At 44.3% G+C, this 27,785-nt stretch overlaps 1 long non-coding RNA gene and 2 gene segments (V, D, J or C); all 3 read left to right on the top strand.

Moving 5' to 3' along the window:
• Nucleotides 1–511: 511 nt before the first annotated feature.
• On the top strand, nucleotides 512–5,752 carry LOC117074671. Its single transcript, XR_004433670.1, has 2 exons — nucleotides 512–635; nucleotides 836–5,752. It is a non-coding gene; the product is annotated as an uncharacterized LOC117074671 (long non-coding RNA).
• A 3,404-nt stretch (nucleotides 5,753–9,156) lies between these two features.
• Nucleotides 9,157–10,089, top strand: LOC117074433. The segment is given in 2 exon segments: nucleotides 9,157–9,317; nucleotides 9,689–10,089. Coding segments are annotated over 2 exon segments (432 nt in total).
• A 5,979-nt stretch (nucleotides 10,090–16,068) lies between these two features.
• On the top strand, nucleotides 16,069–16,751 carry LOC117074330. The segment is given in 2 exon segments: nucleotides 16,069–16,203; nucleotides 16,348–16,751. Coding segments are annotated over 2 exon segments (435 nt in total).
• Nucleotides 16,752–27,785: the final 11,034 nt, after the last annotated feature.

Below are 27,785 nucleotides of genomic sequence, written 5' to 3'. Positions count from 1 at the left end.
CACCCACACTTGAGTGGGATGACATATAAATGAGAGTTTGGTCTTAGGTGCTGAGTTAGTTCAGGATTTGGGTTGTTGGGATGGGATGAATGTGCTTTACAAGTGAAAAAGACATGAGTTTTGGAGTCTGTAGAGTAGAGAGTTCTTGACTGAACTGTGTCCCCCAGATCTAGGTTGAGTGACATCCCACCATGAGGAGTCCCAGAGAAGTAAATTTGCATAAACACCAAACGTGCAGTGCCCCACTGGCCCTGAGACGAAATAAGAGAGGTCTGGGAGCCCAGCTGTGCTGTGGGCTCAGGAAGCAGAGCTCTGGGCTCTGTGTCTTACCATGGCCTGCACCCTTCTCCAGCTCCCCCTCCTCAGCTTCTGCACAGGTGCTGCCCCTAGACCCTGCCCCAGGCTCAGCCCTCGCAGGGCCCTGAGCTGGTCCTTCCCTGAACCCTGAAAGTTCTGCATTTTCTGAGCTCAGCCCAGGCAGAGCCCCAGGATGATACCACTGGAAATGTGTGTGTCAGTGTCTCCAGGACAGACAGCCAGGATCACCTGCTCTGGAGATGTACTGAGGGAAAATTAAGCTGACTGGTACCAGTGGAAGCCAGGCCAGGCCCCCGTGCTGCTGATATATCAAGATGGTGAGCGGCCTTCTGGAATACCTGAGTGATTCTCTGGGTCCACCTGAGGGAACACGACCATCCTGACCATCAGCAGGGCCCTGAACAAAGATGAGGCTATTGTTCTTTTTCTGAGGATGAGGGCAATCCCACAGTGACACAGGCAGATGGGGAAGTGAGACACAAACCCCTTTTTCATCTGTGCTAACTTCTTCCTCCAGCACCAGGAAGACTGTGGACCAAGCCATGAGCAGATCTGGCCAAGTTCTACTGGATCTGAGACCTCCAGGCCATCCTTTTGTCCAGTCCTACAGGTTGGCTCTGCAGAGGGTGGATCAGGAGTGGATTTAGGGCTGCTATATTCAGACTTTACTGGTGTTTTCAGGCTTTGGGAGTGACTTGGGAACATAAGAACTGGATGAAAGGCGAGAGAGATGTAGAGAAACATCACTTGGCCTTAGATTTCCATACGATGGTGACTGGGTCACTCCTTCAAAATATCCTATATCAGTCCCAACAAATGCCGAGCTCAGTTCAATACCTGAGCTTCCAGTCTTCCATGGCAGCCTGGGATTTTGAACAGGAAAAGCTGAGGAGAGGGCACTGTGGCATCTGCCTCAGTACCCTTTTCTGAGCTCACCAACCCTCAACTGTTGGGAGCTTCTAGGAGCTCAGGGCTGTGCCCTCACTGGAAAGTGCTATTGTTTCCAGAAACCTTCCTTCCTCATATTTAGGTCCAGTTTTGAGAGTTTTCATTGAATGATGTCCTGGGACCAAGAACCCAAGGCCCCGCCTTAATACAGGATGACACTGAAAGTCTTTCCAGCTCGCAACCTCCCATTGTTGATGCCTGAGGTGTAAGTTGCAGCCCTATGATGGGTCAGGGTATCCTGTGAGTGGTGCCTTCCTCACTCCATCTAGGTCATCTGTGCATGCAAATCTTTATCTCAGAGTCTATTTCCAGGAAACGCAAACTAAGATGGCCAGCTCTCACCAAAATGAGCCACCATAGACCTGAGGTGGCCACTATACACTGGCATGCACCAGCGAATTCCCTCAGTTTCCATTGTGAGCATCCAAATGCCCAACTACATCTGAGTGTTCCTCCTGTTCTTACGAAATGAAAAGGGAGCCTGACATACCTGGTGCTCTGAGTCCTGAAGGAGAGGTGGAGTCAGATCCTCCTGCAAGAAATCCATGGAAAGGGGAGCTGCCTCACCCCATACAGGGACCAGAGATACTCCCACAGGGGCAGCTGTAGGATGGACGCTGCCCACCTCCACCCTGCACATCCTGCACAATCACTCTTTTCACCCCTCCTTCAGCTTATCAAAGTTGACGTTGATGAAGCCAGCACAGCTCACCCTTGGCAATTGGACTCCTTCAAGCCTCCATCAACCACACAATCTCAACATAAAGAATCTCCCCAAAATAATAATAGTAACAGTATCTATGAAAATGTCTATGAAATATCTCACAAATAATTTTAGATTGTGTGCATGTGTAAATATTATTTTTCACACATTGGGTTAAATAAAATACATTATTGAAACTAGTTTACCTTTTTATTTTTTATGTCTAATATGGTAACTAGACAGTAGTATTCACATGAGGTTCACATCATGTTGTGACTGTGCAATGCTGGTCTGGTCTTACCCCTTCAGATGACAGGTGCTTTGGAGTAACCTGCTTCAGGCCCGTCTCCACCTGTAGGACATATGTGTGAAGCCAGGGAGAGGCATGGGTGGAAGAGAAATGAGGACCGGCTGTTTATGCAGGTGACTGAGTCCTGGAGCCCTGACCCTGCTCTGTCTTAGTTGTGTCACATCTATCTCACTTGAGACCACTGCTGGCCCGTCTGAGCTCACAACTGGGGGGATCTGGCAGTTCTGGCAACATGGTCGCTTGATGTCCAGTGTTATCCTGTCTCTCCCAGGGCCCAGTAAGACAAAAGGAGCTGTTTTGAGAAAGGGAAGTAATGCTGTACTGAACATGACATGACCTTCTTCCAAAACCCCAGGAGTCTACATTGGGATTCTCCAATGGGGCTTGCCATGTCCAGGAGGTTTCAGTTCCCACAGTAGAGTCAGCTGGATTCTCTGGCCCCAACAGCAGGACACTCACAACCCTGCCTGCACCTACTGCATAGCCTCAATGCTCTGGGCCTGGAAAACAATGGGTGATATTTATGGCTCCTGATATATGGGTTGAGCCACATCCCCAAGTGTAAAATATGCTACCACTAGACCTTTATAGACCTTGTGCCTCTTTCTTCCTGAGGGGAAATGAAGGGTGTAATAACATGTTGTTTATTTTGTAGGAGACTCTCAGCTGCTCCAGACAACTAAACTCCCAATTTCAGCTAATACGGGGGAGGAAACATCTTCATTTATTTCCCACTCTGAAAACTGCATGGATCTCACAAAAGCTTGCAATAGGCCATGCCCATTATGTACATGTGATTCAACTCTGATGTCCAGATGGTCTGAGCCCCCGTGATGATACCATGATGGGGAATGGAGAGCTAATGAGGCTGGGCAGAAAATTGTGAATGTATACTGTTGTCCATCCCACGTGATTGCGCACTGATTCTGATCCTATTCTCTGAGGGTAATAGACAAGACCTCAGTATTTGCTTCAACAGTGTAACTGTGCACCTGCAGACATAGCATTCTGTTCCAGGAGATCCCCATCTGGCACAGATATTGCAAATGCCTCTATTGCCTGTATGGATCTGTGCAAACCCAAATTCATCTTCCAAGATCATTCAACTATTATAGAGATCAGTCCAGTAAACTGAAAATAAGGATCCCAGAAGTGATTACACATACTTCAGGAGAGAATAGAGTTGTCTCAGAGGGCACCGTCCTGTTGAAATTCCTCTGCTCCTTGGGAAGAAACAGCCTAGAAAGGGCCCCAGGGGCTGTGTCTCATCTGGGTTCCTGGATAAGGCATAACTCCTTACTGTAGTGAGATTTCATAGAAGCTGCAGGTGAAGTGGAAACACCATCTTTGGTTCATGATTGGGATCTTCTTTTTATCACACACTCGTCATTTTGTCCACAATGTCCAAGTTTCCAAATAGCTGTCTAATAGATACAGAAGTTCCATGTGGGTTGATGAAAGCTCTGGGGTTGGATAGTGGTGATGTTTGCATATTTTTACTGTACTTATTACTGCTTAATTACATACTTAAGAATGATTAAAAGGGTAAAATATTTTGTTATGTTTATTTTACCATAATAATAATATTGCATACTCTGGAAGCAAAGTAATACCAGTTTAATTTTAAAATTATACAACTGTTAAAAATGGAAAGAATTGTGTACTAAGCACCATTTTCTCTGTTCTATATGCTACAACTCAACTTTATCTCTCTTTCTCTAACTAACAATGATCTCCTCTCTGGTCCAAGGTCACACATTTCCAGTCTTCCAGGAATGTCTATTGATTCTGCTAATTTGTTGCCAGGAAGAATCCTCAAACTTCTCATGCTCATATTTGAGTGTCAGTTGTCTCCAGCCAGCATTTCTAAACCAGGATCCTTTGACAAGACTTGTGAAGAATTTTGTAAAAAGTACCCCCCAAGATGACAGTGTTCACTGTTGGCAGCAGGACTGTTTCCACACAGTAGGGCTATGCTGGGTGTGCAGAGGAGCCGTGCACACTTTGCCCACGGGGCAGATTCTATGCTGCTGACTCTGATCCCTGTGTTTGGAGGACCGTGTCCACTGCTGAGTCTACATCTGAATTTGATTCTCAAGAAAAAGGTCATTCATAGCTGTTGGACACTGAGTCACATGGAGGGACAGATGGTGGCTGAGGACACCTTATCACTGATGTGCATAAGGGGATTAGATTTGCTGGTGGAACAGGAAGATGAAGAAACCTGTGGCTCTAAACATGGAATTTCCAGCTCTCAGTCTCTGCTGTCCATGCTCCCTCAGCTGTATGTTCCTGGGAGATGTGGACCATGTGTGTTAGAGGTGAAGGGGATTGGGAAGCCTTCATGGTCTCTCTCACCATCTCCCTTGCTTGTCTAACACATTCTTCTATACCTACTTTATTACAGCTTCTGCTCCACAAAGCATGCCTGACCTCTAAATTAGAGACTTGTGAAAGTGCAGACAGATGCAGGAACTCATCCATTTGGAGACTTTTCCACCACTTGAACCACTGAACACGTCTCTGCAAGCCTCCGAATTTCAAGTGACAGGATTTTGGGATTTCAAAGAAAACTCAATCTTTGGATGAACCACAATACAAGAGGGAAGCATCACACATTTCCCTGCTGCTTGGGCCTCAGTGAGGACTGACTCAGCCAGTCTCAGGCTCCTGGAGACCTCCTAGGAGATGTGTACTAGAAAAGTCTTTTCAGTACAAACTGGGGGAGGTAAGGGGCCCTTGCTCTGATATTCTGCTCCCTGATAATTTGGTTTTCAGAGAAAAACAAAGACCTGTGATTCCGGGAAGTTCAAAGCCCACAGATAAGGTCTCCTCATTCTCCCATGACAGCCCGAGCTCTGCATTCCAGAAATAAAAGAGCATCTTCCCAGCATGAAGAGCCAGGAGCAAAGAGCAAGCTTCTCACAGGGGTGAGCAGGACAGAAGCCACCTTGGTCGGTGGGAAGGAAACTTGCTCAGCTCACATCTGACTCAGAACGACTCAGTCACACCTGTGCAGGGTCACCTGCATGTGAGCATCATTCATTTGCTGCAGGACTAAATACCTTGTGTGGCTCTTGGGTAAAACCTTAGCACAGGTGACATTTCTCTGCCTATTGCTTCAACCCGTGTTTTTCATAAATCACTGTAGGACGCTTACATAAGGTAGGCATGTCAGGTGTGGGATGTATTGAATAGGAAAAGCACAGGCTTCCTGTATCAATGCTCATGTCTTATATTCATGGCCATATCTCATGGAAATGGAAAAAAACAAACAGAAAAGAGAATGATACTCTGCTCAAAAAAGCACTGAGAAAATGCTATTGTATTGCTATGTCTACAACGTATTAGTTGAGCTAATGGAACATTAACTTAGATACATCAATTTTATGGGGGGATTCCTAAACCTTAAACATTGTGTGAAAAATTTTGTCAGGTTGAAAGATCATTAAAAGGCCAAAGTTTGATTATAATCTGGAGTCTTTTACTTTGGGCTTCAACTGGCCAATGAGTGCAGGGAGCTGGCTGCCCTCCCAGGCTCTGACTGACTCCATGTCCAGGTACAGCTGCACACCCCACAGGCAGCTGGAGGAAATGACAAGGGGAAGCTGTTTGCATTAGGGCCTCAAAAATTTGGCTCAGGATTTTCCCATGTCCCTCCCCAAGCCCAGGCTGGTTCCAGAACACTAAGAGGAGCTCATCATTATGGATCTAAGACTTCTCTGATCTTGCTCTTCTTTCTTCCTTCCCCAGTGACCTTGGAATGATCACTCCCTCTCATAGGCCCTTCTTTTCCTTGTCAAGTGCACTCCTTGAATTCTCTGCTTCTGGGTCAGCAAATCTCTAGAACTTCAGGGAAAGCAGAGCTGGGTCACCCACATGGGGCCCTAGAAAGCTGGCTAAGTACCAGACACACAGGCAGTAGGGTGGGTCCCCACAGGACTGCATAGTGGGCATCAGGTAGAGGGGTGGGACCAGGAACCACTCCCTGAGTGTCCTTAGGGCCAGGTGAACTAGTGAAGGGCTGGGACCTGGTCTGGACCCACGCAAGCCACACCTGTCCCTACACAGTAGCATCTTCCTGGAGGTGATTGGTGATTCTGTTTGTTATGCTGCCCCAGATCACCTAATTTATTACCAGTGAATTTCACACACTACACATCATGCCTGTCCCCAAATTCTTCACTTGTGAGCAAATGTCACATCTGACCTGAACTGGGTTACATCCCAGATCCCCTTCAGGCCTCCCACTGTCCTTTCAGATCCTCACACACCCGAGACCCTTCCCCGCAGGGCACAGACACAGCTCTCTGCACATGCTCTCATCACTTATTTCTTCACTGTTTACTGAAAGGAGCTCCACGGACTCCTTCAAGGACACCTTTTCCAAGCACTGAATTTACAGCAGCCGGCCAGTCAGCTTCTGTCGGAACTTTCCATGATTGTCTTCAGAGAGCTTACACTTCCACGGTTTTTTTTTCTATCATTATCTTTTGACTGGTTGATTTCTATTAATCATTGCATTATCAGTCAGAAATGTTTTTCACTACAAGAACACATGAGGCAGGAACCAGGGAGCATCCGATTTTCTCCCACAAAAGTAAATCTGCATGTCCTTGGTGGTTGTAATCCAGATGCTCACCGATTCCATAGGAAGCTTGAATGTTTGTAACTCTCCATTGCCTTTCAATGCGATGTTGACTTTGCTTTCATTGTTGTTGATGCAAGACTTCAGCATGGCTGCTGCAGCTGCAGTTATCACACCCATGTTCAAGAGAAAAAGCAAAGCACAAATCCAATCTAGTCCTTCCTTCACGGTAGGAAAAGTTCCCTGAAAAGAACCTCAGCCATCTGACTCTTACATCCCATGGACCAGCGCTGGGCTACTTGGAAACTCCTGGGGGAAGCAACTGGAAATTTGCCTGGTTTTCAGTTGAATAGAGGGGATGACACAGGTAGATGGTGTAGGGAGTATCTGCTGGGTCTGTAAACCCAGTGTGCCTACTGCACTGACCCAGCAACAGGACAGGAAAGTCCTCAGAGCAAGGACTGTGTATTCCTCACACTGAATTCCTAAAATGCTGTCTTGCCAGGACAGAGTGGGTTAGGGTGAATATTTGTTGGGTGAATGAGCTTCTGTCTCTGTTGTATTGCAGGAGTCACCACCAGCCCACATTGGCACTGTATTTGTAGCCAGAACCAGTCACAGCCACCCCTGAGTCCTGCACCCCCAGTACCAAGCCACAGTTCCCCCTCAGGACCACCCACCACTCAGAGAGACGTGCAGGGAGCCTCAGGAGGGCCCTGTCACCTCCTCCTCCACGTGGGAGCGTTTATATTTCCATCAGGAATCTGAGCACCTTGTGCCAGGTCCTGAGGCAGGAAGGGGCCACACCAATAAGAGGAACTTCTTTCCATGAGGTCAGCAGTCCATGAATGAAGGAATCAGGGACCTGAGCAGCAGATTCTGAAGCTACACCTGGACCCAGGAGACCCCTGAGCCTCCAGCTGACAGTGTAGAGAGGCCACCAGGGGGCAGCAGAGAGTAACCCGAAAAAAACACCTGGGGACTAGTGGGCCCGGCATCAGGGAGATGCTGAGATGAAGAGAGGGTCAGTGACCATGACTCGAGACCTGGATGGAAAGAGGTTCTCCTTTTCTTAGAGTATTTGTCCTTCACACTGGCGTTTAAATTCTTCTGACTTCCTGGTTCTAAGATCTGACTCTTGGAGATGGTGCTTATTTTTCTGACGCAGATTCAGGCATTTTTCCTCTTCCCATTGCCCGGCCCCCATCCCACAACCACTCTTGCCATCCCATTCTGTAGTCACACATGTCCTGCCTCCCGGCCCTTCGCTCTGGGAGCTCCTGTCCTGCAGACACAGGGGCTTCTCCTTCCCTGGCCACTCCTCAATGTCCACTGTCCCCGGTCTTTCCCAACTGTCCCGGGGAACCTGCCAAATCACAGCTCTTGATTTCCTTATGAGGCACAAAATACTTGCTCATTAATCTTTTGTTGACTTAAGATTCTTAAGATTTATCCATTGATACATTTTCCCAGCAACTGAAGACAACTTAATTATAATAAACATTCACTACCAGAGTCTTGGAGTTTGCAGCCCCCTCTCACTGTCTCATGAAGCCAACATTTCCTTCACCTCCTGATCTGTCCCTGGCCCTGGCAGCACCCTGGAGATACTGAGGCACAGCACCTATGACCTGGCACTAGAACTCACAGCCAAGGCAAAACTTACTACATCAGATGGATCATCCAACACTCCATGTGCACTTGGCAACCAAGAATTGCATTCTCCCCTAGCACTTAGGAGCTGTGTCCTGGGGTGGGGCCTGGACCTGTCCAAGGCTTGTGCTGTCCCCTGTAGAGCAGGAATGAAGAGGGTCCCTGCATTGGGCTCTGCATGTGTCTTCAACATGGATTTAGGCCTATACCAGACATCTCACATCTGACGTAAAATGGTTATGACCAGGACATTTCTAGAGACACAGACAAAAGCTAACCACCTCCCTCCTGAGCCAGGATGGAAGGGAGGAGGGGACTGTGGACCCCAGGTAATTCCCCCATCACCACTATGATTCTAGCAACATCTTGAACAGGGCCAAGCACTATCCCATAGGAAGGACTTTATATCCCCTAGAAAATAGAGAAACTCAGCTCTGAGCTTTTGCCTGAACAAGACAGCCCAGGAGCAAGGCTGGGCACCATTTGGGTAAAGGTGAGAGCCCAGACTATGGGACCAGTGGCTGGAAGAAAATCGCATGGGCTGAGAGGGTGGGTAAGCAGGGGCCACCCCTCCTCTCTCTGTTTCCTTATGGGCTGAGCCCTTCACTGGAAACCACAGATCTCCTCCAGCAGCAGCCCCTGACTCTGCTGATTTGCATCACAGGCCGCTCTCTCCAGCAGGGGGATAAGAGGCCTGAGAGGAACCTGCCCAGCCTGGGCCTCAGGAGGCAGCATTGGCGGTGCCTCAGCCATGGCCTGGATTCTTCTCCTCCTCGGCCTCCTTGCTCACTGCACAGGTGCTGCCCCCAGAGTCCAGCGTGGCCCTGACTCTGAGCTCAGCGGGGCCCTGCCTGTGGTGGGCAGGACGCTCATGATCCTGCTGCAGGGTGGGGGGCTGTTGGGACTGACCTCCCCCCACACTCTGCTCAAGGGCTTGTGAGAGCCTGAGCGGCTGCACCTGCCAGGAGAGAGTAGTGGGTTTTCAGTTCAAAGGCTCCACGCAACAAGAAAGTCCATGGGCCACTGGGACTGGGGCTGATTGCAGGGGATACCCGGAGGGTTCACAGACTCTCTGTAGCTTGTCCAGGCCAGGAGGACAGGGATTTCCTAAAAAGGGTCTTTCACCTGCAAGTTAACCTCTACTTTTTTTCTTTCTTTTCCTTTCCAGGCTTTGCGGCCTCCTATGAGCTGACTCAGCCACCCTCGGTGTCAGTGTCCCCAAGACAGACGGCCAGGATCACCTGTGGGGGAGACAACATTGGAAGTAAAAATGTGCACTGGTACCAGCAGAAGCCAGCGCAGGCCCCTGTGCTGGTCATCTACAGTGATAGCGAACAGCCCTCAGGGATCCCTGAGCGATTCTCTGGCTCCAACTCAGGGAACACCGCCACCCTGACCATCAGCGGGGTCGAGGCCGGGGATGAGGCCGACTATTACTGTCAGGTGTGGGACGGTAGTAGTGATCATCCCACAGTGGCACAGGCAGATGGGGAAGTGAGACAAAAACACCCTGCCAGCCTCTGTCACTCTCTTGCTGCAGCCCCAAGAGGATAAAGTCATGAGTGAATCTGGTCTAATTCACCTGGATCTGAGCCCCTCAAGCTGCCCTTCCCTCCAGTCCCCCCCAGAATCTCTACAGAGCACACATCAGGCAGAGACATGGCCTGGAAGAACCAGAATCATGAGGGCCTGGGTGGAACACAGAGGCAACCTCTGTCCACTGTCCTGCCCCTGGATGGTCATATGGTTGGGACAGGGCAACTCCTTAGATCAACTGTCTGGATCAGGCCCTAGAACTGCTGCCCAGCCCTGCTGAGGTCCTGGGCCTGAGGCTGTGTGGCAGCCTGTGATTCCCAACAGTGCAAACCAGAGGAGGGGACACTGTGAAGTCTGCCCAGATCCCCTCTTCCATGTGACCCACCTGGCACTGCTGAGAAGCCCAGCAGCTCAGAGCTGTGCCCTCACTGGGAAGTGCTGTTGGTTGCAGAATGCTTCCTCAAGTCTATGTCCCTTCTCAGACGGGTTCAGTTTAATGAACCAAGATCTCAATTCCCTACCTCATTTGAAGATGCCACTGAATGAAGGGCCTCCCAGCTCCGGAGCTCCCTGTGTGGACACCTGAGGCCTCAGTGGCAACCCCACCATGAGTCAGGGTCTCCTTCTGCCCATGTTTCCTCCCTCACTCCCTCCTAAATCTTCTGTGCATGGAAATCTCCATTGCAGAGTTGGCTTCCAGTGAACCCCATCTACAATGGCCAACTGTCCCCAACATGGGCCAACACGGACCTGAGGAGGCCACTATGCACTGAAAACTCCGGTTTCTGTCCTAAATTTTCAGAGCACATGTTGAAATGCCAAATTTGATGGTATCTTGAAATTTTATGGAAAGAAAAGGAAGCCTGAGTTGCCAGGTGCTCTGGGTTGAGGGAGAGTTGGAGCCAGATCTCCCTGCAGGGAACCCCGGGGTGGGCGGAGCAGCCTTCTCCCATGCAGGGACCACAGATGCACCCACAGGGTGAGCTGCAGGTGACACTGTCCACCTCCACCTTCCGTATCTTCTGCAAATTTCGCTCTTTTCTACACTCCCAACCAGATATGTAGATGTGATTAACTAGGTAAAACTCAGGTCACTTGTGATATCAAAAGCCACTGCAGGTCACCCTCATCAACAGAAAACCCATTCACATCCCCATCGACTACAGAGTCCCCAAATCATTAATCTCCAGAAAAATAACAGTAACAATAGCCAAGAAAATCTATGTAATTCATCTCATAAATAATTTCATGTTTATAACATGTGAAAATGATAGTATTTTGCTTTACTGACATAAATAAAATATACTATTTATCTGAATTTATTTGTCTTATCTTTTTATATTAAATGTGATTACTAGACACTAGGGGTCACAGGAGGATCGTGTCATACCGTTATGGGACAGAGCTGATCAGGACTCTTTCAGGTGACAGGTGCTGTCAAGTACCTACCTGGTGCAGGAAGCACCATCACCACCAGATGATATAAGTGTGAACCCAGGAAGAGGCACTGGAACAATAGACAGGACAACCTGCTTGTGCAGAGGACATTTCCCTCGAGCTCTCCTCCTGCTCCATCCTACTATAGATCCATCTCACTGTAGATCATTTCTTGCCCTGCCTGAGCTCATGACCAAGGGGATCCAGCTGGTCTGGCTGTGTGGTCACTGCTGTCTCATGTGGTTCTGTATATAACAAGGCCCATGAACATAAAAGAGGCTGTTTTGAAAAGATAAGTAATTCTCTACTGCACATGACATAGACATGTTGCTGAATCCCACGGGTCTACAGTAGGATTCTCCTCTAAAGCTTTACCTTAAGCACAAGGTTTCAGTTCCTATGTCCAGTTCCTCCATTATGGTAGAGTATGCTAGTTTCTCTGGCCCAGTAGCAGGACACTCACACTCCCCCCTGTACCTGCTGCAGAGCCTTTCTGCTCTTGGCCCCGAAACAATGGGGGACACAGTTCTTAGACCCTTGATTTATGAAGTGGCACAATCTCAGCTCACTGCAACCTCAGCCTCTCAGGTTCAAGCAATTCTCCCTGCCTCAGCCTCCTGAGTAGCTGGGATTAAAGGTGCCCACCATCACTCCTAGCTAACTTTTGTGTATTTAGTAGAGATGGGGTTTCACCATGTTGGCCAGCTGGTCTTGAACTCCTGATCTCCGGTGATCCACCCACCTAGGCCTCCCAAAGTGCTGGGAATATACACGTGAGCCACCGCACCTGGCTGTGTTTTTCTTATTTTTGCTCCTCCTCTTTTCCTCAATACCTCAGGTTGCTGAGCTAGGGAGATTTTGAGTAACAGACTCAGTGTTCCCTCAAAATCCCCCTGTCTCACATCACTGTGGCCCTGTCCTGGAAACTCCCCAGAAGTGGATGGTCTCCCTATAGGATGGGAGCTTCCAAAATGGCTCCACAGGGAAGAGTTAACCTGAGTCCTTTCCTTCTTCCTCACTGACATCCAGCATTTGTGATTTCCATGGGCGTCAATACTTTTGTAGCTGAAATCTTTATTAATCTACTAAAAGTGAGAATGAATTGACAAAATATTCAGACATTAGTTGCATCCAATTTTTAAATTTCCTTAGTCAATTGGTAAACATCGCCATGATAGTGTGTAGTTTAGGCTTCATAAACTTTGATTAAATGGATTTTATGAAAAACAAAGTAACCATTTTACTATATGTGTATCCCATATCAACATGTTGTATACTTGAAATATCCACAAGAAAATTTATTTCAGAAACCAAATTGTATTTGTTGTCTATTGTTGCATAAAAATTGCTCCCCAATAGTGAGCATGGTAAAAGAACATGTGTTTGTGATCTTGTCACTTCAGTGCACCTGGAATTGACAGTTGCTTAGTTTTGTGGTTCTGGCTCTGGGTTGGTCATGAAGTTGCAGCCAAGTTGTCAGGCCAGGCTGCATTGAGAGACCAGAGCAGGTGGCCAGGCCCTGCCTGAGGGGCTTTTATTGTCCCTACCCCGTTTGGCTGATGTGGAAAAGCTCAGAGGAAAAGGAGAGAGTGAAGTGTAAGGGGCCTGTCCTGGTTCGCCTTTGTCAAAGACCATCCCATACATGCACATTTCTTATTCTTTCCCAGGACATCTTAGGCATAGAGCACTGCCCAAGTATTCTAAGGCTGTAGAGTATTCCACAGCAGGATTTTAGCCAGGCAACCTCTAATGGTTATCACCATGATTTTGATCTTACAAATCACACTACAATGAGCATCCCTATGCAGACTCCTTTGAGTTCCTGTGTGCATATGACTGTAGGATAAATTTCCAGAAGTGGAATTGCTGGGTCAAAAAGATGTTCATTTCTAACTTTTACCCATTGTTTTCACATTCCCCTCCAGAGAGGTTCTACCAGTTTACAATGCCAGCCCTAAATATTGATGGGAGTACATTGGTGAAAGTGCAAATTGTACCAATCTGTGAGATATAAAATGTTATCTAGTACACTTTGAGTTTTGATTTCTCCTATTTTGCTTGAGGTTCAGCATTTACTCACATATTTTAGGGCTCATTATCTTTTAGGATTTGTTCAACTATTTATTAAATGTCTAGATAAGAAGCATTTTAGTCTTTGCCACACACAAGACAATGTTGGGGATAATATGTAGGTTCTGATAGCACCATCTGCAACGTAACCATTTAAATGTATAAAAACCACTGTCAGTTCTGGGGACATTAAAAAAAAAAAGGTAGCAGACCAGGGACGTCCCACAGGATATGGTTTAACAATCCCTGGTTTCTAGGGTGATTTGAAGTTTGAAAATTGCACAATTATATGTTCTAGGTGGAGACCTCTTTGTGAGGGACACTGCAATTCACTTCACCTCCTATAGCAGCCTGAGGTCTTTCTTTGCATAAGAACATACTTGTACCATCTATTTAATTGGAGCTTGCAAATTATCTTTTTGTGTAAAAGAGTATTTTCCCTTTTACTTGGATAAAAGAAACATCTGGAACATCCTTCTCTCCAACTGTGAAAGCACAATTAAGCCACCAATAAACTGTAACATAAAGTAGGCAACAACTGCCTTTTTATATAACCATTGAGAGGTTGCTTTATTTGCACACCAAAATGTTGATGCTCAATGCTAAAATTGGATTTAGTAATTTAATGTGCTTACAAGTGTTTAATTTTCTTTGGACTATATTATTTCTGTCTACAATATATATTAGTTAACTCGGACATATTCTGCTCTAAAAACAATTCAATTTTTGGGTTTTTTGGGGTTATATTTTCCATATCAACTACGACTCCTTTCAAATGCTGTCAGAATAGCCCATGGCTACTGATTATATAATTTAATTTATGCGCATTTAAATTATTATGTCCTCTAAATTATTTTAGGAATGTACAGTGAATTTCACTTTCTTTCTTTTTTTTTTTTTTTTGACAAAGTCTTGCTCTGTTGCCAGCTGGAGTGCAGTGGTACAATCTCGGCTCACTGCAACCTCCGCCTCCCAGGTTCAAGTGATTCTCCTGCCTCAGCCTCCTGAGTAGTTGAGATTATAGGCACACGCCACCACACCCAGCTAATTTTTTTATTTGTGGTAGAGTCGGGATTTCACCATGTTGGCCAGGATAGTCTCAGTCTCTTGACCTTGTGATCCACCTGCCTTGGCCTCCCAAAGGGCTGGGATTACAGGTATGAGACACCACACCTGACCTATTTCAATCTTAATGAAGTAGAAGTTTATTTTTCTGGAACCCAGATGATAACAGGAGACTGGAGATGAAGCCCCCCCAAAGCTGTTTTCCTTTAAACCCTCAGGATGAATCATCCTGGGGAATCACTCACACTTGATTTGGATGATATGTAAATGAGAGTTGGGTCTTAGAGTTGGTGCTGAGTTAGTTTAGGATTTTGGCTACTGGAATGAGGTGAATATTTTTGCAAGGGAGAAAGACGTGAGTTTTTTGGAGTCCATTGGGTGGGGGGTTATTTGCTGAATTATGTTCCTCAAAATTCATGCACTGAAGCTGTAATGCACAGTGTGTGACCAAAATTGCATATAGAGTCTTTAAGAGGTGATTAAGTGAAAATGAAGAAATTAGGGTGGATTCTTATCCAATCTAACTGATGTCATCCTAGAAAGTAAATATTTGCACACACAGAAGTGAGACACCAGAGATGAGTGTGCAGAGGAAAGACCATGTGAGGACACAGCAAGGAGGTAGCGAGAGAGGACACAAGCCAAGGAGAGAGGCCTTAGGGGAAGCCAAACCTACCAACACCTTTATCGTGGATTTTCAAGCTTCAGAAATGTGAGAAAATATCTTTCTGCAATTTAGGTCATTAGCTCTTTTGTATCTTCTTGTGGGAACTTTAGCAAAAGAAAACAGGAGGGAGCCCAAAGACCTTGGATGTGGGAGAAGGAGGAGATGGAGCAGGGTGCAGGAGGCAGAGCAGGGAGGGCCTGGATGGTCGGGCTCTGAGGTGCAACTCCTGGATGGAATCTTGACTCCACTCCCTACTGTCTGGCAGACTTGGGAAAAACATTTCACCTCCTAATATTGATTCATTAATAAAGATAGGTTTGGAGCATAAGGCTCCCCATCATCCTATTCCATATTATAAAAGTCTTCTTGAGGTAACACTTGTAAAACTCCCACCAATGCATCTGGCATGAATTACGGGCTCATAACTAGCCCTTCTGAGTGATCTAGCGATGTACAGAAAATGGCATTCATGCTGTGGGCACCAGGGGGCACTGTGAGATTTAGTCTGAGGCCCCTAATGAGTCCAAGCCCCTGGTAATGCTCAAGTGCAAAGGGCATGACTGTTGCTTTTTTTGAGGCTGCTTGTATTGGGTGAATCTTAAAACACACTTGGCCCTTCTTCTGATCTTGAGAAATTACTCAGAGAAGGCCATCAGGCTCAGGGCCCAGACAAGAACTAGGACAAATGTTTTAGGGAATGGAGAGCAGATTTGCATCCACTGCTCACTAGAGCCACCTAATAGCGACATAAGAATAAAGGAAGTAAATTTGCATGAAGAGACTCCCCTTCCTATGATAAGAGAGACCTGGAGGTTCCTCTCCAGCTGTGGGCTCAGAAGCAGAGCTCTGGGTCATCTCCACCATGGCCTGGACCCCTCCCCTGCTCATCCTCCTCACTCTTTGCACAGGTGCTGCTTCCCAGTGCTCAGCTACTGCAGAACCAGGGATCAACCTAGCCCTGAGCTTTAGCTCAGCACAGAAAGTGATGGAGGGTGTGGGGCTCTGGAAATGAGAGCTTCATCCTCAGACACCCCTCCTGTTCTCTTTTGCAGGTTCTGTGGTTTCTTCTGAGCTGACTCAGGACCCTGCAGTGTCTGTGACCTTGGGACAGACAGTCAGGATCACCTGCCAGGGAGACAGCCTCAGAAGCTATTATGCAAGCTGGTACCAGCAGAAGCCAGGCCAGGCCCCTGTGCTGGTCATCTATGGTAACAACAACCGGGCCTCAGGGATCCCAGAGCGATTCTCTGGCTCCAGCTCAGGAAACACAGGTTCCTTGACCATCACTGGGGCTCAGGTGGAAGATGAGGCTGACTATTACTGTAACTCCTGGGACAGCAGTGGTACCTATCCCACAGTGACAAAGACAGATGGGGAAGTGAGACAGAAACCCCTTCACTATCTGTGTCACCTTCTCTCTCCAGTCCCAGCAGGACTGTGAGCAAAGCCATAAGCACAGCTGGCCCACATGGATCTGAAACCTCCAGGCTGCCCTTCCCTCAATCCCTCCAGGTAGGCTCTGCAGAAGGTGTGTCAGGATAGGATGTGAGTCTGGAAGGACCAGGCTGTTCTGCTGTTGTTTGGACTGTATCTTGCCTCAAGATGACCTGAGTGGAAGGAGAGTAAGAGGGAGACAGACAGCTGTTGAGTGGCCACGGTCCCTGGAGTTCCTCTTGTGTGGTGACTGGATCTAACACAATGCCTGGACCCTGTGGCCCAAATGCCCTGGATTACTGGTCTGAACTGCCCATGTTTAACTGAGACCCTCAAGCCCCAGATCCATGCATCTCACACTCTAAGCAGGAAAGTTTCCTAGTGAGGACTGTGGCATGCCTTGGCACCCCTGGCTTCATACAGCTTTTCCCCTCCGAAAAATGCCATTGAGTGCAAAGAACGGCTTCGTGCAAAGATGTCCCTTCTTCAGAATGTGGTTCAAGAGCAGTGACTGCCTGATGCCTTAATCCCAAAGCCATGCTTTAATTTAGGATGATCTTAAATGCCTTCTAGCTGAGCAGTCCATTGTAACACATTCCCAGTCACACCTCCCACACTTCTCTCCTGAGAGTATATCCTGAAACCCTACTGCATGGAATCCTACCTCTCTGAGTAGGATTCAAGGATCTCAAAACTTAAAAAGCAAATAAAACAGTCTAATGGGAAGAGTGTCAAAGAAGAGAGAGTTGCACAAAGAGAGAACTCTGAAGTCTGCAAATATTCATGTACTGATGAGCACTTCTGTGTGAAGAAACTCTATGAAAGAGAAAAGAACCACCCAAAGACACTTGAGGGAACATGCCAAAGAGTGTGTGCTCACACACTGTCTCACACACACACACTCTCACACACATACACAGACGCACACATATACTCTCTCACACACACAAGTACTTTCACACTCACACACTCACACACTCACACACACACACACACAGACTACAGTCCCAGAGGAAGGGCCTGAGTTACAGGGCACGAGGTTGACTCATCAGAAGAGCTTTGCCTCAGTACTGGGGAAATGTGACCCTAGACAAAAGGCTGTTCAGGTCTCAACTATGAAAGTGTAAAAGCAAACAGAAAATCCAAGCAGTTTTCATGTAACTTTACTGAATTCAATCATAAAAGACAAAAGTAGAGAATGAAATGTAAAATAATCTTAAATCCAACAGGAAAAATGCACAATGTCTTCATCCCATCAATATTTCCTGCAAGATGACAAGAAAATAAGGGCTATATCAAACAGAAAAATGAATCAATCCAAGGTGACAATTAAGTTGCACACATGACAGACCTTGTAAACAAGTATAAAAAGAGCAATTCTTATCATTCTATTCTATTCTACTTGTTCCTGAGGATACAGGATTGAACAAACATGTTAAATAGAGACATAAAAAAGATAAAGAGAGGCCCAAGTTATACTTTTATAAATTATCCATAATATGGCATAATAAAATACACACTGAATGAGACTGATTGCAGAGTAGATGCTGTAAAGAATAGATGAGTGAACTTGAAGATATAGCAATGACAGCTATTCAAGATGAAGCACAAAAGCATAAACAGAGTATCAGTGAGCTTTAGGACATTTTCAACTGCCTAAATTGGTATATAAAAGTCATTAAAGGAGATAAGATTGACCAGGAAGAGAAAAGGTAGAAATACAATTTGAAAGAATAAGGACCAAAATTTCCCAAATTTTGTGAAAACTAGAAACCTACTATTCAAAAAGGTTAACACGTCCCAAAGACACACAGAGAAAGAGAGAGACAGATACGGGTGAACAACACAATGACAAGAAAAGTCTTGGTTTTTAACTTCTTTTTAAATTTTAGTGTCTGCACAGTAGGAGTATATTTTATTGGGTACCTGAGATGTTTTGGTACAGGAACACAACATGAAATAACCACATTAGGGAAAATAGGATATTCATTCACTCAAGTATTTATCCTTTGAGTTATAAACTATTCAATTACACTCTTTCCGCTTTTATAAATGTGCAATTAATTTGTAATTAATTATAGTCATCCTGCTGTGCTGTCAAATAGTGGCCTTATTTATTATTTCTCACAGGTTTTTTGACCCATTAACCATCCTCAGATAATAGTGGATTTCTTATTAGAAGTAATGCAAGCCTGAATCAGTGAAGTTATATTTAGAAAATATTAAATGAGAAAACTTACTACCCATAGTAATCTACAAACTCAATGCAATTCCTATCAAAATACCAATGACATTATTCACAGAAATAAAAAAATTTGTAAAAAATTGGTATGAAACCAGAAAAGACCCTGAATAGCCAAAGCAATACTGAGCAAAAAGAACACAGCTGAAGATATCACACTACTAGAATTAAAATACATTACAAACTATAGTAACCAAAACAGGATGGTATGGGCATTTGATCAGACACTGAGACCAATATAACGGAATAGAGAACACAGAAATAAATTTGAATATCTATACCCAGCTGATTTTCAACAAAGATGACAAGAACATCCACTGAGAAAATGGCACAATTTTCAATAAATGGTGCTGAGAAAACTGGATACTCATGTACAGAACAAGGAAACTGGACACTTATCCCTCTCAGCATAAAAATATCAACTAAAAGTGGATTAAAGACCCAAATATAAGACCCCAAACTGTAAAACTACTAGAAGGAAACTTAGAGAACATAGGGGAAGAACAAGTTCTTTAGGTCGTTGGTCTAGATAAAAATGGTATGGCCAACACTTCAAAAGCAAAGTCAACAACAAATAATAGAGATATGGGACTTTATTAAACTAAAAAGCTTCTGAAAAGCAATGGAAACAATCAATAAAGTAAAGAAAACATGTAGAAGAACAGAAAATATTTGCAAACTACTCACCAGACAAGGAGCTAATATTCAGTATAAAAAAAATTTTTAAAAACCTGAAACAACCCTTTAGCATAAAAAATTAATAATACCATTAAAAGGTGGCCCAAGAATTTGAATACACTTTTCTCAACGGAAGACATACAGATGGCCAATAACATATGAGAAAAATGTTCAACATCACTAATCAGCAAGTGAATGAAAATCAAAACCCCAGTGAGATACAATCTCACCCTAACTGGAATGGCTATGAGCGAAAAGACAAAAAATACAAATGCTGGTGAAGGTAAGTGACTTCATATTTCTCTAGTCTGATTCTCTGGGAACAATGAGAGTGCTCTGTCTTTTCTCTCCCTCTAGTAACTATTTTTCACATGCAAAAATATGGACCTTATTGGGAAATAATGCCTAAGATCACCAACACCTTAATCGTTCATTCATCACACTAGAAATGAAATGGTTTTCTGAATAATATTAACATCTATCTGTGTCTATCACCATTGTGTCAATGTTTGTGTGATCCAATAAAATTTAGAAGGCCTAGAAGAATGTCTTTGCATCTGTGGCCTAACACAGATATAGATGATATAGATATAGATAGTAGGGGGTTGTACCTTGAAATTTATTTCCCTAAGGAACATATTTCACATCAAATTTGAAATTATTCTGGTTTCAAATGTAACATATGATGAACCTCATGGAATGATAACACAATTGTTTGTGTTATAAAGTCACAGGGTAGGCCGGGCGCGGTGGCTTAAGCCTGTAATCCCAGCACTTTGGGAGGCCGAGACGGGCGGATCACGAGGTCAGGAGATCTAGACCATCCTGGCTAACACGGTGAAACCCCGTCTCTAGTAAAAAATACAAAAAAACTAGCCGGGCGAGGTGACGGGCGCCTGTAGTCCCAGCTACTCGGGAGGCTGAGGCAGGAGAATGGCGTAAACCCGGGAGGCGGAGCTTGCAGTGAGCTGAGATCCGGCCACTGCACTCCAGCCTGGGCGGCAGAGCAAGATTCCGTCTCAAAAAAAATAAAATAAAATAAAATAAAAAATAAAGTCACAGGGTATATCAAATAATGAACCAATCATTCTATGTTGAGGTTAGTATTATTTTTTTCACTTCAATTCTCGTTATATGAGAACAGTCTTTATATAAGGAAGGAAGGAAGGAAGGAAGGAAGGAAGGAAGGAAGGAAGGAAGGAAGGAAATAAAGAATAAAGGAAGGAAGGAAGAAGGAAGGAAGGAGGGAAGGGGGAAGGGAAGGGAAGGGGAAGGAAGAAAGAAAATGGAAGGAAGGAAGGAAGGAGGGAAGGAAGGAAGGAAAATATTTCAAGCTTTACAGTAGTAGTGTAACTCTGTAATCAATAAACAACAGAATCAAAACAATAAAAGTTTACAGAGCAATCTAACCAGCAATACAATTACAAAATTCTGATTCAGATATCAAAACCATTTTCAATAATAAATACATGATATGAAAACCCCACAAAGGTCAAGTAGGATGTATTATACTTGAACGAAATTATGAGTTGAGAGTAGGAAATTTATAAATTTGATGAAACAAATTAAATAATTAAAAGGAAATTGTACTGCTAATGTCTTATTTGGCAAGCTGTTCAATGGAACGCCAAGATATTCTTAAGGAAGTTGCAAATATATTTTAAAATGTTATCATTGAAGTGGATTTTAAAAATGAGGACATGAATATCTTTAAAAAGGATTCAGGGGTTAAGAGAGAAAAATACATTTAGATTGTATGCACATATAAAAGGTCTTTTAAAAGATAAACTTGTCTTTTTTTATCCTTTAAATAAAAGGAGCAGATACTTAAATTCCTTGCATTTTATTTTAAAATTTAGAGAATGCTTACAGCTTCCCACATATATGGGCATGTATTTCCCACACTGAAACTTATACTAAGAAGCTAATCTAATCAAGGGATGACAAAATCAAAACAATTCTCTTGAAGAGTCTATTTTCTTGATTTTTAAGTCTAAATGTATACTCAAAGAAGTAAAAGTATTTATAATTGATTCTACTATTTGAAAATATTTACTGATCATTTATCTTGCACCAAGTGACCTCCAGCTCCGAAGATAGGTCAGTGGAGAAAGATACAAAGTTGCCCAGCTTCGTTAAGCTTAAATCCTCATGAGGAAGAAAAGAAATAATTAATCAGGGACTTTAAAACAGGAGTGTTGTGATATGGCTTGGAATTCTAACTGCATACTGTGCTTGCTGTGTGGAGACTGGATTGAAAAGTAGAGTGATGATAGAAGCTTAAATTCATATAGAATATGGCTAGCCTGTATTTTGAGGGTGCCTGAAATAAGAATGTGTAATAGTTCTCATTATTTCCTCGAGAAATCTCTGCAGTAGAACTTTGGCCTTGTGAGGAAGTACTATAGTCAGCAAGTGGTGAGGGTGGGAAGCTGAATTTGCAGATACCATTTGAAATTACTTTACTTTAAAGGCAAAGCTGGCAGGATTTTCATATGTATCAGATCTGACAGTGTGTGTGTGTGTGTGTGTGGTGTGTGTGTGTGTGTGTGTGTGTGTATGACAGAGACAGAAAGAGAGAATGAGAACCAGACAGACACAGAGAGACAATGACAGAGCTGCAGAGACAGAGAGAATTAAAAGAGGACACCAAGAATATTGAGGTGAGAAATTATAAAATGGGAGGTGCCATTAAACAGAATGGGGAAGAGCAAGTTCGGGGAGTGTCAGTGGCTCCATGTGGACTTATTAATTTTGAGGTCCCTAAACCACATCCAAGTAGAGAAGCCAGACAGTGTTGGGTGTGATCTAGCGTTACGGTATCAAAGAAAATATCAGGAAATGTATGACACAAAAATTAGTAAGAAAGCAAAGATAAGAAACATAAGTGAAAATCCTGAGTCTAGCGGTTATCTAACACCCAAAAAGTAGTAAAGATGAGAAGAAACCAGCTCAAAAGTACTAGGGGTAATTATCAAAAATGTCAAGAGGAAAGTAGGTTAAGTGTTCTGGAATTCTATCAAAGAAAGTTTTGAAAAAAAGAGGGAGGGAGAGATCGACTGCGTTCAATGCTGCTGATAAGTAAATTAAGACAAAGGCTGAGGAATTACGTTTCAATTCATCATTTAACAACATGGATATCGATTGTGCTTTGATAACAGCAATTTTCTTGCAGTGAGTAGGTGAGAAACCATATTGGAGTGATTTCCCAAAGGAATGCCTTATCTCTGGATGCTTAAGGAAATTTTTTATTGAACAGTGGAGGCACAAATCTAATTAGTTTTAATTCCCAGGTCGGGACACACTCTAAACATGTGCCTCTGCATGTCTTGCTTTTTAAAGTTGGGTATCCTGTTATCTTTCAATAACAGAACAATCACCTGCAAAACCCACACCCATTTAATGGACACACTTTACAAAGACTGACACTAGAGGTTGCTGGAGAGGATGTGGTTCCACTTAATATCATACTGAGTTACTGATAAGCAGGTAAGCTGGTAAAATGTCTTCGGAAAATTCACCATTCCCGCTGTACTTAAACTTTCCAATGGCAGACACCAGAAATTCCACATTGTAATATATTTTGATGAGAAAAAGCAAGAGACTTGTATTAAAATATTGATTATTATTAAAAATTATCACACTGGGTTCCCTGAATGTTTTCTTAGCAAGTCAGTCTCTGCCTATTTTTAGTAGTACAACCTCCATCTATTATATTAATCAACCACTTAAAAATTATATTTTATGTTAATTCTACATCCAATGCCAAAGCAAACATTTTGTATATTCCACAGAATCATTTGTTGAATAAATAATGAAGAACTTAAATAAGTTAATATTTATAGGGTCTATACACAAATAATGTATCATCTCAGAATACAGCAATAACATCTGTTATGTAGAAAATGATTTCAATCTTACTTAACAATATTTTGGGCATAGGAGTTACTGTCATATATAGATGCTCACTTTGTTTTGTTTATATGAAAATGATTGTAGTTAATGTACATTTTTGGTACTTAAGCCTTTTGCTATTGCTGCCATAGCAAATAGTGTGCCTATTAAGAACGTGAGCCTGAGTTTTACTTCATTTTAACAGATTTCTTAATAAAATATGTGCCATACTATTTGGTTTAATACATAAGCAAAGAACCATCCACTCCACTATTGCCACCTGTCCCTCCTCTAATGTGGCTCCTGAAGATGTTACCGATAGCAGAGGACTTTGTGTTCAACCTAAGCACTTTATAGCCCTTTTATTTTGGACTAGGCATGAGATAAAATAATTCAGCAGCAATACAACTCACACTTCTTAAAGAATGACTCTTTCTTTTGAACCTGGTTAACATTATGCAGCAAGACAGAGTACACTTCTCTGTCCCAGCAAATCAGTGTTGGCACTACACTCTCCACACTCTGACAACTTGTATTATTGGCTTTCTTACAAACACCATTTGAGCTTATCATTTACATGCATCAAATAACGTACAAAAATATGCTACTTCCTTCCCTTCTCTTCTGTTCTCTTCTTACCAGACAATTGTGAGTTTTCTTTTCTCACCAACTGCTTTCTTCCATCTACTTGATTTTAAAAAGACTTTCTCCACATTTCCAATCTTAGTATTATAGAGACCAATATGTGGTCAAACTACACATATAGGAAGAGTTGAATTATATGCAAGCATTTTAAATAAATGATTCCTCCTCAGTTTTCTGTGATTATTTTATATAATCAAATGTCTTCCAGATATACATCCCAAACCAGCGGTTGCCAAGCTCTGCTTTGTTGTCTAATTTCATTAGAATTATCCAAAATTCTTATGATAAATACAGATAAATTGGCATAACTCCAGATTTATGAAATCAAATTTCCAGAACCCAGGAATATACGTTGAAAAATGTATTCCTCAGGTGATGCTGATGTAATATGGGATCTGAGTTTAGAATCCGAGGAAAATTAACCTCGTGCCCTCTAGTTGACCAGAGTTATCTAGATGACCAGAGTTGCCCTCTGTTATCCAGAGGTCCTTTCCCTTTCACTTTCTGCTCTCTGTCCATCTGCATGATCGTCCTCTCCTTCCTCCACTTCTTCATCTACATCCAAGCCCTTCTCCATCGATTCTCCTAAAGCTCCAAATGGTCAGTTGCTACTAACGTTCCTCGTCCGTGAACAAGTTATGCGGGCAAATGTAGAATTTAAGCTTGGACCAGTGGAATCAAGAGCTGCAGTTAAAGATTTCCCTAAACCTAGAATTGACCTGCAAGTACTTGTAGAAGATTAGAGATTTCCTGTGCATGCAAAGGCTCAGGGTGACCTGATGCTATAGGCCAAATCTACTGTCCCCTCAAATTCATGTGTTAAAATCTAATTCCCCATGTGATGGGATTTGGAGGTGGGGCCTTGGAAGGTGATTAGGTCATGAAAGCTGAGACTATGAATGTCAACAGTGTTCCTATCACAGGGACTGCTGAGAGCTCCCTCATCCCTTTGGTCATGTGAGGACACAGTACAAAGATGACAGCTTATCAACCAGGAAACAAGCTCTCACCAGACACAAAACCTGATGACCAGTTTACCTTGGATTTTACCATCTCCAGAACCATGAGAAATAAATTTGTTTCTCTGGTACCTAGTCTATGGCATTCTCTTTTGGCACCCAGATTAGCTAAAGTACCAACATATCAACTTGTACACATACTTTCTGGAAACCGGATGCCAAATCTTTGATGGCAAAAGGTGAATGATCTGCTAGAGGAATGGACCTACATGATCACTCTTTCCACAATAAACCAGAGTAAAAACAAGCTAAAGTAGTTCAAGGTCTCCTAAAAGGCGTGCCTGAAAAGTTCCAGTAACAGTTGATTAGATGGTAATTCCAACACACAACAACCACAGCAAAGTGACACAACTATCAGAGATTTTCAGGATAGCCTCCAAAACACCATCTGACAACATCAGGGAGTTAAAGAAGACATGAAATTTCAAAAAGTCAAGCTTGATTCAAATGTCATTGTAGAAATTTTTAATTGAACACTATGAATCAATTCTGGGAAGTGGTGGTATGGCGTGGCGACTTTGGGGCACGAGTGCTGAGTTTCAAAGCTTTTGTTTCTATACCCTTGGAAATGCCCCTGGCTCCTAACCCTGGTGTCTGCCTCCATGTCTCCCACTGTGCCCAGGACTGAGAACAGAGTGGGAGATGCTAGCTCTGGCTGTGCTGGTCACCCCCTCTTCTACCTCTTGCTCCAGCCATGCTTTCAGCTCCAGGGCTGAGGCCTGTGGCTACAGCAGATGCCAAGCAGTCAGGCAGTGCTTAATGGGCTGGTGCTGGGAAGGACCGAGGCAGGGACAGGAGGGCTCTGAGGCTGCCTCTAGCTCCAGTTCTCTCCGTGACAGGGGCTCTTCCCTAGTGCTGGCGCTGGCTCATCAGATGACGCTGGAAGGTCCTGTATTGCTGCACATTGAGCAGGAGTTAAAAAGATAAAAAAGAGTTCCCAATGTCAGTCACTTTCCACTGGAATTTCCACATACAGAATCAGCCTCACTGAATTTAAGGAATTCCATCCTGAAAAACACCATCCCCGCAGAAGACTATAGGGAAAAACACCGCCCCCACAAAGTCTCTGACACAATAGGCCAACTCACCATGCTCCTGTGCCTTGAGGAACTGCAGAGGTCCATGTTCCTGGACGAGGACAATGCACAGATGTGGCCCCGATGGGATCACCGGTGCGGGCTGGCCTGGGTAGGGCCTGCTCTGGGCTGCTCTGGGTACCTGCAGGTGCCTTTGGCCAGAGGCACCTGGGGTGAGGGATGAGCCTGCATCAGCATCATGGGAAAAGACTCTCGCTCTGGGCCCTCCTGAAGCATGAACCTCGAGATGTGGGGATGCATCACAAGAACATCATGCTCTACTGAGCATCTCCCACCAAGGGAGCTGGCTGTGGGGTCTCCTAGGATGTGGGTGCCTGGTTACCAGAGTTCTAAATTCTGTTAGGTCTGTCACCAAGGAAGTGAACTCACTTCTTTAAGGTTCCATATCCTCGTCTCCTTCCTCTCCATAAGATCTACTCAGAACGCCCTGGGCTGCTTACTGCTCACCCTCCCCCAGGTCAGCTCCTTACCTGTATACAGGTAAGTCCACCCAGGGCCTGCTTGTACACCTGCGCCTGATATGCACCTGGGGCCTAGGAATCCACTTGGGGCCTGCGATCCAATAGGGCCTAATGTGGATTAAAAGTAATTTTGATTATTCTGCAGGGAAAGAAAGGCCTTCTAGCAATAAGAAGCACACTTTCACATCAAACATGTAAAAATGATCAAAATCTCAGGAAGAAAGGTATCAATTTAATCACTGAAATGTTAACTTTGATAAATATTTAAGTTTACAAGGAAAAATAAAACCATGCTGATTAAACCACAGTTGTAGGGAATGCTAGAGGTTTCTCATTTGTGGATTGAACACAGAAAGCGCCCACCTACTTATGGTCATAATTTTCTACCTTAATCTTCTTAATCTTATGATTAATAGAAAAAATACCATGATAATGATGGTGATGATGGTTCAAGCACACAACGGAGGTTTAGTGACAGAAACAAAGGTGTTCCAGTTACAGTGCAGCTGTTCTTATTGGGGTGGGAAAATCAATCCTGTGTTCAGTATACATGGGAAGCAGGAGTACATGTGGGGAGAACCGCAATTTACTGGACTTAGGTTTTTCACAGAAGAGCTACAGTTTATCCTGCACTCTCCATTCTGCGATCAAAAACCATGGAACAGAGAAGAGCATTTCAACCCGAGACTCTGTTACCAGAATTGCACCTGCCCCACCTCCCTGCAACCATATATGCCACCTCTCTGTGCTGAGCCAGAGGGGTTCACATATAGCACAGACTGAGGCTGGACTCCATAGTTTCAGCCTCCTAGGTGTCAGGTGCTCTGTGGTCACCTGGAGGAGGGAAGCTCCTGGGGTCCATCTTCTTCACCAGCAGGGGGCAGCAGGGCTGCATCCAGAAGTTAGTCTGGGGCTGCCCAGGAGGAGCCTAAGAGGGAGGCCAGCCCTGAAGGCTCAACGGTTGTTTGGGGATCAGTCCGTCCTGGGTCTGGAAGCCCAGTAAAGTGCATCCTATCCCCT

Source organism: Trachypithecus francoisi, unplaced genomic scaffold (genome assembly GCF_009764315.1).
Source record: "Trachypithecus francoisi isolate TF-2019V2 unplaced genomic scaffold, Tfra_2.0 Contig00168, whole genome shotgun sequence".
NCBI classification, from domain to species: Eukaryota; Metazoa; Chordata; class Mammalia; order Primates; family Cercopithecidae; genus Trachypithecus; species Trachypithecus francoisi.
The sequence above is the reverse complement of the archived record's forward strand: the minus strand, read 5'-3'. Positions and strand labels throughout refer to the sequence as shown.